The sequence below is a fragment of the Balaenoptera ricei genome, chromosome 5 (genome assembly GCF_028023285.1).
Source record: "Balaenoptera ricei isolate mBalRic1 chromosome 5, mBalRic1.hap2, whole genome shotgun sequence".
Taxonomy (NCBI): domain Eukaryota; kingdom Metazoa; phylum Chordata; class Mammalia; order Artiodactyla; family Balaenopteridae; genus Balaenoptera; species Balaenoptera ricei.
In genome coordinates, this window is record NC_082643.1 from 37,545,126 (window position 1) to 37,561,678 (window position 16,553).

General features: G+C 37.6%; 1 protein-coding gene across 1 annotated transcript in view; it reads right to left on the reverse strand.

The window, feature by feature from the left end:
- DCHS2 (dachsous cadherin-related 2) overlaps positions 1 to 16,553 on the reverse strand; it is a 335,957-nt gene that overhangs the window by 103,618 nt on the left and 215,786 nt on the right. Inside the window, exon 10 of the mRNA XM_059923955.1 lies at positions 13,629 to 13,868. Coding sequence (XP_059779938.1) covers positions 13,629 to 13,868 — 240 coding nt within the window. The remainder of the gene's footprint in view (positions 1 to 13,628; positions 13,869 to 16,553) is intronic.

A 16,553-nucleotide genomic window follows, 5' to 3' on the forward strand; every position in this document is an offset into this window, starting at 1 on the left:
AGAGGGAGGAACACTCCAAAACACATTCTACGAGGCCAACATCACCCTGATACCAAAACCAGACAAAGATGTCACAAAGAAAGAAAACTAGAGGCCAATATCACTGATAAACATGGATGCAAATATCCTCAACAAAATACTGGGAAACAGAATCCAACAGGATATTAAAAGGATCATACACCACGATGAAGTGGGATTTATCCCAAAAATGCAAGGATTCTTCAATATATGCAAATCAATCAATGTGAAACACCATATTAACAAATTGAAGGAGAAAAAACATATGATCATCTCAATAGATGCAGAGAAAGCTTTCAACAAAATTCAACACCCATTTATGACAAAAACCCTCCAGAACGTAGGCATAGAGGGAACTTTCCTCAACATAATAAAGGCCATATAGGACAAACCCACAGCCAACATCGTCCTCAACGGTGAAAAACTGAAAACATTTCCACTAATATTAGGAAAAAGACAAGGTTGCCCACCCTCACCACTATTATTCAACATAGTTTTGGAAGTTTTAGCCACAGCAATCAGAGAAGAAAAAGAAATAAAAGGAATCCAAATCGGAAAAGAAGAAGTAAAACTGTCACTGTTTGCAGATGACATGATACTACACATAGAGAATCGTAAACGTGCTACCAGAAAACTACTAGAGCTAATCAATGAATTTGGTAAAGTAGCAAGATACGAAATTAATGCAAAAAATCTCTTGCATTCCTATACACTAATGATGAAAAATCTGAAAGTGAAATTAAGAAAACGCTCCCATTTACCACTGAAACAAAACGAATAAATTATCTAGGAATAAACGTACCTAAGTAGACAAAATACCTGTATGCAGAAAATTATAAGACACTGATGAAAGAAATTAAACATGATACAAATAGATGGAGAGATATACCATGTTCTCGAATTGGAAGAATCAACATTGCAAAAATGACTCTACTACCCAAAGCAATCTACAGATTCAATGCAATCCCTATCAAACTACCACTGGCATTTTTCACAGAACTAGAACAAAAAATCTCACAATTTGTATGGAAACACAAAAGACCCCGAATAGCCAAAGCAATCTTGAGAACGAAAACCGGAGCTGGAGAAATCAGGCTCCTGACTTCAGACTATACTACAAAGCTACAGTAATCAACACAGTATGGTACTGGTACAAAAACAGAAATATAGATCAATAGAACAGGATAGAAATCCCAGAGATAAACCCATGCACATATGGTCACTTTATCTTTGAAAAAGGAGGCAAGAATATACAGTGGAGGAAAGACAGCCTCTTCAATAATTGGTGCTGGGAAAAGTGGACAGCTACATGTAAAAGAATGAAATTAGAACACTCCTTAACACCATACACAAAAATAAACTCAAAATGGATTAAAGACCTAAATGCAAGGCAAGACACTATTAAACTCTTAGAGGAAAACATAGGCAGAACACTCCATGACATAAATCACAGCAAGATCCTTTGTGACCTACCTCCTAGAGAAATGGAAATAAAAACAAAAATAAACAAATGGGGCCTAATGAAGCTTAACAGCTTTTGCTCAGCAAAGGAAACCATAAACAAGACGAAAAGACAACCCTCAGAACGGCAGAAAATATTTGCAAATGAAGCAACTGACAAAGGATTAATCTTCAAAATTTACAAGCAGCTCATGCAGCTCAATAACAAAAAAACGAACAACCCAATCCAAAAATGGGCAGAAGACCTAAATAGACATTTCTCCAAAGAAGATATACAGATGGCCAACAGACACATGAAAGAATGCTCAACATCATTAATCATTAGAGAAATGCAAATCAAAACTACAATGAGATATCATCTCACACCAGTCAGAATGGCCATCATCAAAAAAAGCTACAAACAATAAATGCTGAAGAGGGTTTGGAGAAAAGGGAACCCTCTTGCACTGTTGGTGGGAATGTAAATTGATACAGCCACTATGGAGAACAGTATGGAGGTTCCTTAAAAAACTAAAAAGAGAACTACCATACGACCCAGCAATCCCACTACTGGACATATACCCTGAGAAAACCATAATTCAAAGAGTCATGTACCACAATGTTCTTTGCAGCTCTATTTACAATAGCCAGGACATGGAAGCAACCTAAGTGTCCATCATTGGATGAATGGATAAAGAAGATGTCGCACATATATAGAATGGAATATTACTCAGCCATAGAAAGAAACGAAATTGAGTTAGTTGTAGTGAGGTGGATGGACCTAGAGTCTGTCATACAGGGTGAAGTAAGTCAGAAAGAGAAAAATAAATGCCGTATGCTAACACATATCTATGGAATCTTCGAAAAAAAATGTTCATGAAGAACCTAGGGGCAAGACGGGAATAGAGATGCAGACCTACTAGAGAATGGACTTGAGGATATGGGGAGGGGGAAGGGTAAGCTGGCACAAAGTGAGAGAGTGGCATGGACATATATACACTACCAAATGTAAAACTGATAGCTAGTGGGAAGCAGCCGCATAGCACAGGGAGATCAGCTCGGTGTTTTGTGACCACCTAGAGGGGTGGGATAGGGAGGGTGGGAGGGAGGGAGATGCAAGAGGGAAGAGATATGGGGACATATGTATATGTATAACTGATTCACTTTGTTATAAAGCAGAAAGTAACACACCATTGTAAAGCAATTATACTCCAATAAAGATGTTAAAATAAATAAATAAACACAAGGAAACAAACAAAAAAGCTTGTGCCCAGTTATGTTACTCTGTTCATTCTCCAGCACAGGAGGTGAGCATGTAGAATTGCTCATGTGTGTATTTTTGGTTCATTTTGTTTTCTACTTAGCATTCAGTCTGTTATGTGGAGTGAGAAATGTGGTCCCACGTTATTCTGCATTTTGAAAATAATTCTTCCTATATTTCTGAGGTTTCATTTCCCCTCTGAGAAAAGTGTCACATCATTTCCATCATTGGGTGCGAAGATCTCTCATACCATTAACTTGAACGAGTTTATCCCATGACATTGTAGCTTATTTGCACTTCACACAAGTTCCTTTCATTCATTTTCCTATGTTCTCTTTTTCACTGACAAAAATCTAGGTACAGACGTAGTACTTAGCATATATGATTTACACTGTAATAAATGATGAAATACTCTTCTTTGGACTTAACAAAAAACTTCAATTACACATTTCCATCTTGCCTGTCTTAAAAAATAAATTTTCATCTGCTGTGATCTAGTAGATACAATATAGAACTGAGTGCTGGAAAAAGTGGAATATAATGCTAGTTTTATACAAGAATAAATATACGTGACTTCTTACTATGTCACTTGAAAGAGAAAGGATATTTGGGATTATCTGTAGGCATTTTAGTAACCTTGAAAAAAAGTCTAATAAGGCAGGATCAAAATATTTGATATGGTATAATCAGAGGTCACCAGAAAATTTATTATGTCATTAGGCATTAGGCATATTATTACATTAATGATTATTTAATACTCATAGTGATTACTTTGATCTCATAATGATCTTAATCTCTTTGGTCAAGACAGAATTTTTAATAATTCCAGATTGATAAAATTTGTTATTCCTATCTCATCCTACATTATGAAAATGGGGACTATACCAACTTAGACCTACTTTGTTCCTCAAATATTTGGTGAGCATAACTAGGTGCCAAGCACAGTATTGTTTGCCAAAGAGAGAGTGGTGAATCCAACAGGTATGGCCCCTACCTGCAGGGAGCTTTCATGGAGAACAGCATCTTTTAATTCTTGGACCCTTAATTTTTCAATAATCCACTCATTTATAATATGTTATTACACATTATACATATTATATATTACATATTATATATTATACAGTTTAAACTCCTAACACTTGTCAAATCTAGAAAACGTCTTCACATGCTTAAACATAAACTCAAATCTTTTTAGTTTCCCTTCCTCCTATTGGTCTACTTATTCTCTAATGTGCTTTACCTTTGTATCCAATACTTTCCTGATGTTTTAGAAACTTTCAGATTTTATCATTTCTATTATTCTATATAGCTTTGATCCCTAAGGTAACAATCTACTCACCTTCAATCCTCCTAGTATATTATTAAGGATAAATGAGATCTTTATTTACAACTGTAGTTTGCACATATATGATTTCACACTCCAAACTTCACACCCTTCACAACCTAAATAATGTGAGCTAAATTTAAAGTATTATACTATGGCTCTTGTAGAATTCAGTTAGTGCCTTGCTTCTTCCTCCTCACACACTTATAATCCTCCAGATCAAACACAACATCATCAAACTTGAGAACAAAGAAAATAAATGTAAAATAGAGACTATTGAGTCTAATTCCATCACCTTACTGAGAAAATTGGAAATCTGGATCTGAAGATATTCAGTGATACACTTACAACACACCAAAGGATGTGTGTGTGTGTGTGTGTGTGTGTGTGTGTGTACATATACATATATCTGTTCTTAGACCTCAAGACCTACAGCATTATGACTTCTTGCTTTCTCCTACTCTAGGATACCCCTCTCCAGTTCATTTCTTTTCCTCTTCAGTCCAGCCCCATGAATTAACACTTTGGCAACCTTGCAAAATTTCCTCAGATACTGTGGCTTTTTACCAAAGAAGGCCAGCAAAACCTCAGTCCAGATTCATTCCAGCCATCTGTCTGTCCTCCTGGAATATCCAGCAGATAACTGGGGCTGGAGAAAACTTCACAAAAGCATAGATGGAGGCCACTGAAATGTTACTGTCATCTGGTAATCTTTCCAGATCTCCTTGGTCACCCCTCTCCTATTCATGTCTTCTACCCGACCACCCCCTTTTTCACTCTCACAAATCACTTCCCTTCCTATTTCCTAGAGAAAATGGAGGCATTGGGAAAAAGCTCCCTCAACTTTCTACATCTGTATTCAACTCTATCTCCTGCTTTCTGTCTCAATGGCAAAAGTAATTCTTCAAATACCCTCTTGAAATTTTCCTGTCAGTGCTAATCTTTCCCATTTATATTTTTTCCTTAAATTATATTTTAGCTGTAAGAAACAAGATTTTTTTCCTCCTCTTTATAGCCAAGCATCTTTTAAAGATTCTCTGCAGCTAGCTTGAAACCACTGCCATATCTAGTTATTCGTTCTACAGTCACCAATAAGCTTCTGGTTGTAAGATCTACTGACCATGTTTAGTTGACTTGTTTCCTCTTGGCTTCAGATATTGCTGACTGATGTTAAAAAACACAGAAAGGAAGGAACAAAAAGAGAGAGAGGAAGGCAGGGAGAGAAGAGGAGAGGGAAGGAGGGAGGAAGGAATTCATTCCACCTCTTTCCCACTTCACTGGCTTCAGTTTCCACCTATATGCAGATGACACATATGTATTGAGCTCCAGTTATTTGGTTGATTGATTCATTCACTTATGTGTTTATTTATGCAATGCACATTTACCAAATGCCAGGCACTGGAAAGATACTATTGAATAATGAGTAATTATCTTGGTCCTCAGAGTTCCCCTCTAGTGGGGGAGATGGTGTGGGGGAATATGAGAAATCACTGAGGAAGAGGATCAGGGAAGACTTATCACAGGTAGATAGTTTGTTCATTTATTATCTTATTCAATAAACATATAGAGGTAGTGATAGCAGGTGCCAAGATACCATGCCAGGTGCTAAGGATATAACTGCTGGCAAGAAGACACATTCTTTGCTCTCACAGTGCTTATAGTGTAGCACTGGATGCAGAGAAGTAAGCAGACAATTACAATTCCACATGGTAAGACATAAGTGAGTGAGTATGTGTTGCTTTCTGTATAAGCTTATACCCTAAAGTTAAATAGGATTTAACAAGTAAGAGGGAAGAAAGAAACCAAACACCATACCGCAGTCTACAAAGTCCCATGTGATGTGGACTCAAGCTCTTCTCATATACTTGCTCCTGCACTATTTTCCTGGCCCACGGGCTTCACTTCTGCTCTCTGAACATGCTAAGTGTCTTTCTGTTGGGGTCTTTGTAGTTGCTGTTCCCTCTGCCAACTCCTCACTCTGTCCTTTACATGGTGTACTAGTTATTAAACTGTTGTGACTTGGCTCTGAATCTGTTCTTCCCCACTCTGCCCTGCGATGCTGGGGCTGGGGAATCTGCACACCACAGCTGTGCAGAATCTCCTTTGCCAGCTGAGCCCCTCTTAGAATCTGCCACAAAGGGACCCTCGAGGGAGACTGAGGTCAGAGGAGAGCAGATGGGACTTCTTCTTCCTGTTTTCTTATTTTCCCTGTCAGCAATGCCATTTCTTCTAGTGCAGAAACTGCTCACAACTTTCTGTCTCTTTTGGCACTCTCAGACCAGGCTCTACAAGGCCCCTCCTCTCATTTTTTTCCTAGGTTCTGATAATCTCAACCTCTTCTCCTTGTTTCCAGGGATTAAGGGTGGTAGCTGCTTCCTACAGTTATTTTTTTCTGGGTTACTTCAGGATTCCCTTTCCATTTATTCAGCCTTCCAACGCCTGTATTGTAATAGCTGGTTTTCCTGACTGCACCTGATTGATACGGTACTTGGCACCAGGATTGGGTCCCAGGTATTAGGGATTCTGAGATTGATTTGGTTATGCCTTTGGCCTTAAAGGCAGTGCTGGGTTCCCTGCCCACAGGAAATGGAGCACTAGTAATTTCTCATTTGCAATGGTATCATGATCATTTAAATTATCACCTGTGTTTGATTGTGATGAACTGACTATTAAAGGATTTCTATTCCTTAGAGGACCAAATGGGGCTGACTTTGGCCATGGGATAGTAAAAGGAATATCATGTGAACTGGCTGTCTCTGAATGCAATGGGAAGTTACAGAAAGAAAATTATAAGCTGAGTCTTTAAAGTCGCAGCTCAATTCATAGTCAAAAAACCGAAAAACTTCTAAGGAAGCCCCTAAATTAATCTCTCTGAAGATCAGAACCAAATTGAGTAGCAGATATATAACAGGTAACTTCTTGCAAGGGGATACCTATTCACGAGAAGACCTACAACCAGAGTCAGATCTCAACATACTGCAGGCAGTTACATGCAAATATGACTCAGTTAGAGAGAGCTTATAGTTTTAAAATAATAGCAAGATTTTTCTAACTTATATTGGAATAAATCTGTGGAAAATGTGTGGAAATCAATTCTAAGGATGTGAAACCCAGGAAGATAAAATAGCACTTTGGTTTCGGCTGGATTTATTGATGTGGTGTTCCTACCAGAGATTCTGAATTTAATGTGTTAGCTCTTTTAGTTATTTCCCTTGACAGTTTCTTTTGATTGGCTGTATTCTATAGTGGTCTATCATCATTGAGATTGAGATGCCAGATCTTCCCCTGCATACTATACAGAAAGGAATCAAAAAGCTTAAGGAAATGGAGAAGAACATTAGGATGGATTTACCAATGGTAAATTTACCATTTACCATGACATGCCCACCACCTTCCTCTAACTACATTTACCAACAGTTCAGAGGATTCTTCCTTCATAAAGACCCTGGGAAAGCCATTGGTTAGAGGGACACCAGCATCCTTTAAATGTCCTCTGGTAGTTGCCCTCTGTGTAGGCTGTGGATGATGATGCCACTGGTCCCGGGGACCACCTTTTGAGTACCAACACTCTCGAACTTTCTGGACAAGATGGCAGAGTTGAAGAACCTTGAGCTCACCTCCTCTCATGAGAACACCAAAATCACAACTAACTCTGAACAACCATCGATAAAAGACTGGAACCTATGAGCAAAAGACATTGTACATCCAAAGACATAACGAAGAAACCACAGTGAGATGGTAGGAGGGGAGGACTCATGATATTATCAAATTCCATACCCCTCGGGTAGGCAACCAACAAACTGGAGAACAATTATATTGCAGAAGTTCTCCCACAGGAGTGAGAGTTTGAGGCCCATATCAGGCTCCCCAGCCTGGGGGTCTGGAATATGGAGGATTGTAACCCCAGAGCATTTGGCTTTGAAGGCCAGCAGGTCTTGATTGCAGGAACTCCACAGGACTGGGGGAAAAAGAGACTCTACTCTTGGAGGACTGCAAAAGCAGTGACTTCATAGGACCCTGGGTCAGACCTACTTGCTGATCTTGAAGGGTCTCCTGGGGAGATGTGGGGAGGGTGGGCGGCTGTGGTTCACTCTGAGGATAAGGACACTGGTGGTGCATGTACCAGGGAGTATTCATCAGCATAAGCTCTCCTGGAGGCTGACATTTTGGCACCAAGACCTGGCCTCACCCAGTAGCCTGCAGGATCCAGTGCTGGGATGCCTCAGGCCAAACAACCAACAGGGTGGGAACACAGCCCTGCCCATCAGCAAACACGTTGCCTAAAGACTTCCTGAGCCCACAGCTGCCTCTAGACATACTCCTTGACACTCCTGACCACCAGAGGGCCAAGACCCAACTCCACCCACCAGTGGGCAAGTGTTACCAAGTCTAAGTTCATACCGCTAGCTGCACAACAGGCCAGTAATTGAGAGACAAGTTGTTGGGGCAAGGAATAATGACTTTATTTGGAAAGCCAGCAAATCGAGAAGATGGAGGGCTTGTGCCCCAAAGAACCATCTTGCCTGAGTTAGAATTCAGGCTTCTTTTACACTAAAAGGGGAGGGAGTAAAGTCAAACACTTCCTGGTTCCCATCAGCCTCCGGAGAGGATGTGTTAATTTCTTCCTCCCTGTGGTCATTCACTGGTGGACCTGGTCAGGATGTTTCCTGTGAGCTAAACAAAGGTATTTTAGCTTAATGCTCATTACCTGGGAGGCAAGGTTCTGAGAGTTGGGTCATTATGTATAATTTAAGCTTTTGGGCAACATCCCTTTAGTGATTAACTTGCAATAGAATACAAAAGGTTCTTCCCTATTACATAGGCACTGGCCCCTCCTACTAGGAAGCCTGTACAAGCCTCTAGACCAGCCTCATCCACCATGGGAGAGGGCAGTTTTCTTGACAGAAGCAAGAAAACTCAGTCCTGCAGCCTGGAGAACCGAGTCCACAAACACAGGTCAGAACCTACCCTGGGACCAGCTGGTCTTTGGCCCTTGGGTCATGAGAGGAGAGTGTACTGCTGAGATATATAGGACATTCCCTACAGAAGGCCATTTCTCCAAGGTTGAGAAACAAAACATATATAAAAATACAAAAAATTTAGACAAAATGAGACAACAGAGGCATATGTTCCAGATGAAGGACCAAGATAAAACCCCAGAAGAATAACTAAGCAACATGGAGATAGGCAATCTACCTGAGAAAGAGTTCAGAGTAATGACTGTAAAGATGAACTAAGAACTTGGGAAATGAATGGATGCACAGAGCAAGAAGCTATAAGAAGTTTTAAACAAAGAGTTAGAAAATATAAAGAACAACCAAACAGTTGAAGAACACAGTAACTGAAATAAGAACCAACACTCTATACCAATTTGTAAGGACTATCACAAGTGATCTGCTTTCATCCAGCAGGAACAACAGTACATCTTTATGTAAATTCTTCCACTATCAGCCATCATCTACTCAGCAGAGATAAAGATCATCTCAGCATCCAGTAGATCATCACACTGATCTACTACTGTGATGACATCATAATTGGATCTGATGATCAAAAAATTGTAAGAAACTTAGATGTCTTAATTAGATATATCTGTTAGACCAGTGGTTGGCAAACCCACTGGACAAATACAGCCTGCCCCCCTGATTTTGTGAAGTTCCACTGAAACCCAGCCATGCTCAATTCTTTATGTATTATCTATTGCTGTTGTCTTGCTCCAACATCAGAATTAAGTAGTAGAGACCACATAGCCTGCAAAACCTAAAACATTCACTATCTTGCCCTTTACAGAGAAAAGTTTGCATAACCCTGTCCTACAGTAAAGGCAGGCGAATGATAGGAGTTGATAGTAGAGAGGAAAGCTACAATCACTTATTAAAGTGCCTAGTTGTTAAGCTAAAAGAGAAGAGAACTTCATCCTCAAAACCATGAGGGGGACTTCCCTGATGGTGAAGTGGTTAAGAATCTGCCTGCCAATGCAGGGGACACGGGTTCGAGCCCTGGTCTGGGAAGATCCCACATGCCGCAGAGCCCGTGTGCAACAACTACTGAGCCTGCGCTCTAGAGCCTGCGAGCCACAACTACTGAGCCCGTGTGCCACAACTACTGCAGCCCACGTGTCTAGAGCCCAAGCTCTGCAACAAGAGAAGCCACCGCAATGAGAAGCCCGTGCACCGCAAGGAAGAGTAGCCTCCACTCGCCGCAACTAGGGAAAGCCTGCGCAGCAATGAAGCCCCAATGCAACCAAAAATAAAATATAAATAAATGTATTAAAAAAAAAATGAGGAATTAATAAAGAATTCTGACCAGGGGAGTGTTGTTTTCAGATTTACTTTTTATGAAAATCATTTTTCATGTAATTCCTCAACTGTACAATGCCCACACAACTCAAACATTTCTAAAGGAAAAACAGGATTGTGCCTTGCTGATTGAATGAAGAAATAAACAAATAAATGAGTTCTGAAGAGTGAAGGCAGCTTGTAGCAGCCTATTTCACAGATGTTCTGGTTTCTCAAATCATATAGTCAAAAATATTTACTAAACTCCTATGTCATAGCTTGCATTATCTTAGGGACCTGGGATAAAAGCAAATAGAATACGTTCCGAATCCATGAGTTCACAGCTTAAAAGGCAGGCAGAAAATCAGACAATCATATAATCAAAACACCATGTATTAAATGACATAGGATTATATTTCAAAGTTTTAATAGTGATTGTCTCTGGGTGAGTAGTCCTTTTTTTTTCTGTTTACATTTTTCATTAATTCTAAGACACATTTTTCCCCCAAATTTTAATATATCTGAAGTTAGATGCTTCTTACAATTAATAGTGTCTTAGATTCAATGAAATAGATTAAATACTGTCACGACAGTGTTTCTCCTTTGCTCCGAGAGCAGGCTGTTGGGCGGGGTTGTGCATCCAGCATGAGATAGTTTCTGGGAAACCAGATGTAGAGTTTGTTCAAGATAAATCCAGATACAGAATACATTTTTTTATGGGATAGAGATTAAGATTTCACTATAGAATTCGACATTTTTGTATGGTGATGTGCTGTTGAATTATTTTGTATTCACCATGAATGAGCCAATGCATCACCAGGACTGAGTCATCTTCCCTGCTGGGTCACCCTTTCCTCCCAGGACTGGGGGAGAGGTGCCCCCGCGGATAGATCTTTTCCCACTAACAATGGAGCTCTTGTTGGTGGCACCAAATGCTGCAGCAGTTTTAATATCTTAGTTAAAAAGTGGTAGTTGTTTTTCCCTTTTAATACAAGAAAAAACTCCTGTTAGAACCAGTGTGAGTCATACAACATAAACATTCAATGCTCAAATTCCTATGGGTTTTGAAAGCCAAACAATGCTGTTAGGCTTACATTTTAAAAAACTACATTGTAGAATGCTAGAAAACGTATGTTAACCTCTCTAGTATTAAGTAATGCTATAATATTTTTAAAAATACAGACTATAAAGTAAACCATTCATAAATTCCAATATGATGCCAGTTATGTTAAAGTCCTGACTACATCATTTAATTCTTGTGCATAATCCTCTTTCATTGTCTTAACCCAATAAGCAAAAAAAAAAAAAAAAAAAAAAAAGATTTAGGAAAAATATGTTCAAAAACACATGCATACACCCAAATTCACATGCATTTACATAACCACTGGCTTAACAGATCTGGCTTCATTAAAAACACTGAGATTTCCAGTAAACCAAAATTGTCTACAAAACTTGGGAAGGTACGTGAGACTCAGGAAATGTTAATGTGTATCTCAAACATCCATAAAGCCGAAGCCAGAAAACCAGCAATTTTGCATCTAAATTCCCTGGCAAACCATAATCTCTAGAATAATGAACTTTCAATTCAATTATAAGTAACAGGTTGCAGACCATTCATTCCAAAAGAAAATTACACTAACACTTGGCAACTTGACAGTAAAAATTGGAAAGCGTATTTACGGTAATCATCTTTAGTTGACATATGAAAAATTTTGAGAGAAATTCTTTTTGCCTCCAAATATTAAAGCAAATAAATCCTTTTAGTAGAGTCCATTCTAAAAAATAAAATTAATAAAATAAAGTCAAAGGGAGGAAGCATTTTACAGACTTTAAATGCTTGCTAAATCACACGTCAGTGATGGGTTCAGCATATGTCTGTGTACTTTGGGAAGTGGTTTCTGTGTTGCCCGGAGCTCTGCATTACTCAATTTACACCAGAGAATGCTCTCGGAGAACTTTATTAAACTGGGTATATTGGAAACACAAAGCTTATGTATATTCTCCATTGTTTCTATCACCTAAAAACCACACTGCCAGAAATGTGCTAAATTCTTTAAGCGGAGTGGGACAAGGAATTGTTAGCACACTCCAGCCCTCTTGGTGAGCACAGTAAGCAAAATTCTTTGATCATACTGCCCCGCTCTGGTCAAAAGAGAAAATTCGGTTGGCCCTTGAAAGTCTTGATCGCATCACATAAAATGCATTTCATTAAAAGATGATGTTTCCCAAAAGCACAAAGCATCTAAATGGTATATAATTTAAAAGTTCAAGAAAATGTATCTTTTACCCCTTTGATGAACAACTTAGGAGGAAAATGCTAGTTTTTATACTATTATTTCCATAGAAACATCTGTTACAATTCTTGCAAGAAAAGAACAAAATATTATATTGATTATGTATTGCCACTTGCTATATACAAATGTGAATTTAAAAAGACTGGCTTATTAAACTACTTGTATTAATTCAGATGGGAAAATTCAGCATATGGTGTTAATGGCAACTACTTCACTATAATTTTTATAATTATTTTGTTTAAAATTAAAAAAGGATATTATTAAAGTTACTGAAGCTTAAATGGCCAAAAAAGTCATAGTGATATTAAAAAGCAATTCTAAGACATTTATAAATTCCTACCCACAGTAACTGTTTACTTCTAAGTCATTTGTCTGAACACAGTGGTTGATATTAATAACACAACAGTAATACAGTAATGATGGAAGTTAACATTTATTGACTGTTTATTGTGCCAGATACTGGTCTCAGCTCTTTGTAGGTAATAATTCATTCATATTCATAATAGAACTATGAATTAGGCTGTATTATAATCCCCATTTTACAGATAAGCAAACAGAGGATCAGAGAGAACTAATATATAGCTTATTAAAGGTTACACAGCTTAAGTGGTGGTTCTAGGATTCAAAGCCAGGCAGTCTGACACCAGCATCCTATCTCTTCCATTATGCTACATATGGAGGAAATAAAGAACGATTTACCTTCTGGTACTCCATGTATCTAGCTATTACAGTCTGAAAAAAGTGTGATCCTTTGTCTATACTTCTGTTTATTATCAAAATCAAATCAATAAATTGTATATTAATTAGATATGTATCACTCTACTATAAGTAATAATAAACATCATACAAGCAAATGCTATAAAAAGTACACATTATGCATTCAATTTTTTTTTCTGTGTATGCTAATTAAAGAAATTCTAGAAGTTTGAAATAACTAGCAACTGTTTTCAAATTTCTGGTAAATGTCAATTTTTGCTTTTAATATCGATTACTTAGTTCCCATATTTTTGAGTTACCTGAATCTCTGTCCACAGCTTCAACTCTTGTGACAAACTCCCCTGGATTTTGATTTTCTTTAACTGAAGCTTCATATAGGTGCTGTTTAAATACTGGGGCCTCATCATTTACATCAAGAACAGTAATTGTCAAAGTCTGGGATGAAGAAAGTGTTGGTGTGCCACTATCCAGTGCCAGAAGGGTCAGAATGTACTGACTTTTTAATTCATAATCCAAAGGCAAAGTAGTAGTTAGTAAACCTGTTTTGAAAGAAGAGAAAAGCAATAAGTAATATTCTTTGGAGAAGTCATGCTTACTCTACTTTTCTCTAACTCATCTAAGTTGCTAAAAATTCAGAAGCTTTCTCTGTTAAAGAATAAATATTATTAAACCAACTTTAAATTTATATATTATCTGAAATAGAAGAGAACATTTTTAATTAGAAAAGTCATTCTAATTTAAATTATAAGGATGAATGAGAATTCAGAAATAATCCATCACGTATCATTATCTACTAAGATGATTACATCAAGAATATTTATCTACCCAACATCTACCTTCATTTTTTTTTCTTTAAATATTTATTTATTTGGTTGCATCAGGTCTTAGTTGCTGCACGCGGGTTCCTTAGCTGCAACACACGAACTCTTAGTTTCAGCATGCATGTGGAATCTAGTTCCCTGACCAGGGATCAAACCCGGTTTCATTGGGAGCGCAGAGTCTTAACCACTGTGCCACCAGGGAAGTCCCTCTACCTTCATTTAAAAAAAATCTAGGTTCTAACAGTATCCCTCTTCACGTCAAAGGACACTTCATGTGTAAAAGTGACCAAGTTACAAAAAGTATGGCTACATCCTTTAAGAGATTTAGTTTTTGTTAAAGAGTTACAGTCTCTTTATACTAATCTCATTTAACAGTCTTTTTTTATTAACAAAAAATAGTAAAGACTTTATAACTTGGACAATAAACTTCACGAATACAATGTCCCCATCCAACTGCCATTTAAGCACGTAACTCATATAAGCAACTTGCACACATATATTTGTTACATAATTCCAATTGTCACATTTTTTTCTTTTAGGATTGCTGTTTGCTCCTCTAACACGTGCTCCTCCTGTAAGAACTTTTCTTCAAATAATTAAAGAGGCTTACTGATTCAGATATTATATATAAAATGGTTTCTCCATAATTGCTTATCATTTTACACTTCATAGCCAAAAGCCATTGAAAATCTCACTTTGTCTTCTTGATAAAAAAATATGAGCTTTGTGAGAGAAAAATAGCTTATCTCATATGAGTGAATTCAGCAATTAACATTTTATGTCTTTGAAAAAAATATCTCAATTGAAACAGCCACTGCAATTGTTTAAGATTCAGGATATCTATATTACCGAGACACAATTCTAATTTTATCCACCCTCTTCAGCAATCTGAAATAGACCTTCCTTAGCCATTTTGGAAAGCATTTTAAATATCGTTGAAATAGATCCTTGGAGACCCCAGCTCTAACAGAAATCAGCAGCTGGGTCTGTACTATCTCTCTGTCAGTTGGGCTTTTAAGTGGTGTTCATGCAGGTCTCAGAACGGAACCATATGCACAGGATTTAATAAATATTTTGATGAAATTTTCCAACAGTATATAGCCAGACTATAATCATGACTTCCAAATTCTACACATTCAGTCCCATTCCAAATAATGCTCTTACCGACAGTTGGGCCAAATGGTATACGTCTGAGATTTTTTTCTAAGGCTCATGCAGAAATGATTTTATTTTTTAGAGAATGAGATGGTAGTCCATCTCTTCACTGTCTTCTGAAAATCAGGTTGAGGGAATTTCATTTCCAATATCACAAGAATGACACTTTGAACGTATAATTGTCCATCAAACTACATCAAAATTTTTAGAAGATGTTATCTGACAATATGGTAACAGCAAGACAAGGGAAGTGACAGTGAGTGCCATTTCCAAAGAGTACTTGACAGTGAAAAAATGCTTCTGCCAAAAAGAAAATGTTTCAGTTGTGAAAAGTAAGGGTCTTAATGTCAATATCAATACAACCATTTGAAAATAAATGATTTCCAACTATTTACAAGTGTATGTTTGTATGATCTTAGAGATAAGTTTCCATATTAAAGTCTTTGAACAATGTTGACTAGTCATGTTCTACCTTGATTCACTCTTTTTTTTTTTTTTTTTTAATGTCTGAAACATTTATATTAACATATTTCCATACATATTTCCATACAAATACAAATATGATTTTTAGAAATTTCATGTAATGTCTGAAACATTTATATTAACATATTTCCATACATATTTCCATACAAATACAAATATAAGATTTTTAGAAATTTCATGTAATGTCTGAAACATTTATATTAACATGTTTCCATACAAATAACCCACTGAAAGTTTAGTATTAGTTGTTTGTTTTTTTATACTGCAGGTTCTTATTAGGCATCAGTTTTATACACATCAGTGTATACATGTCAATCCCAATCGCCCAATTCAGCACACCACCATCCCCACCCCACCGCAGTTTTCCCCCCTTGGTGTCCATATGTCCATTCTCTACATCTGTGTCTCAACTTCTGCCCTGCAAACTGGCTCATCTGTACCATTTTTCTAGGTTCCGCATACATACAGTAATATACGATATTTGTTTTTCTCTTTCTGACTTACTTCACTCTGTATGACAGTCTCTAGATCCATCCACGTCTCAACAAATGACTCAATTCCGTTCCTTTTTATGGCTGAGTAATATTCCATTGTATATATGTACCACAACTTCTTTATCCATTCATCTGTCGATGGGCATTTAGGTTGCTTCCATGACCTGGCTATTGTAAATAGTGCTGCACTGAACATTCGGGTGCATGTGTCTTTTTGAATTACGGTTTTCTCTGGGTATATGCCCAGTAGTGGGATTGCTGGGTCATATGG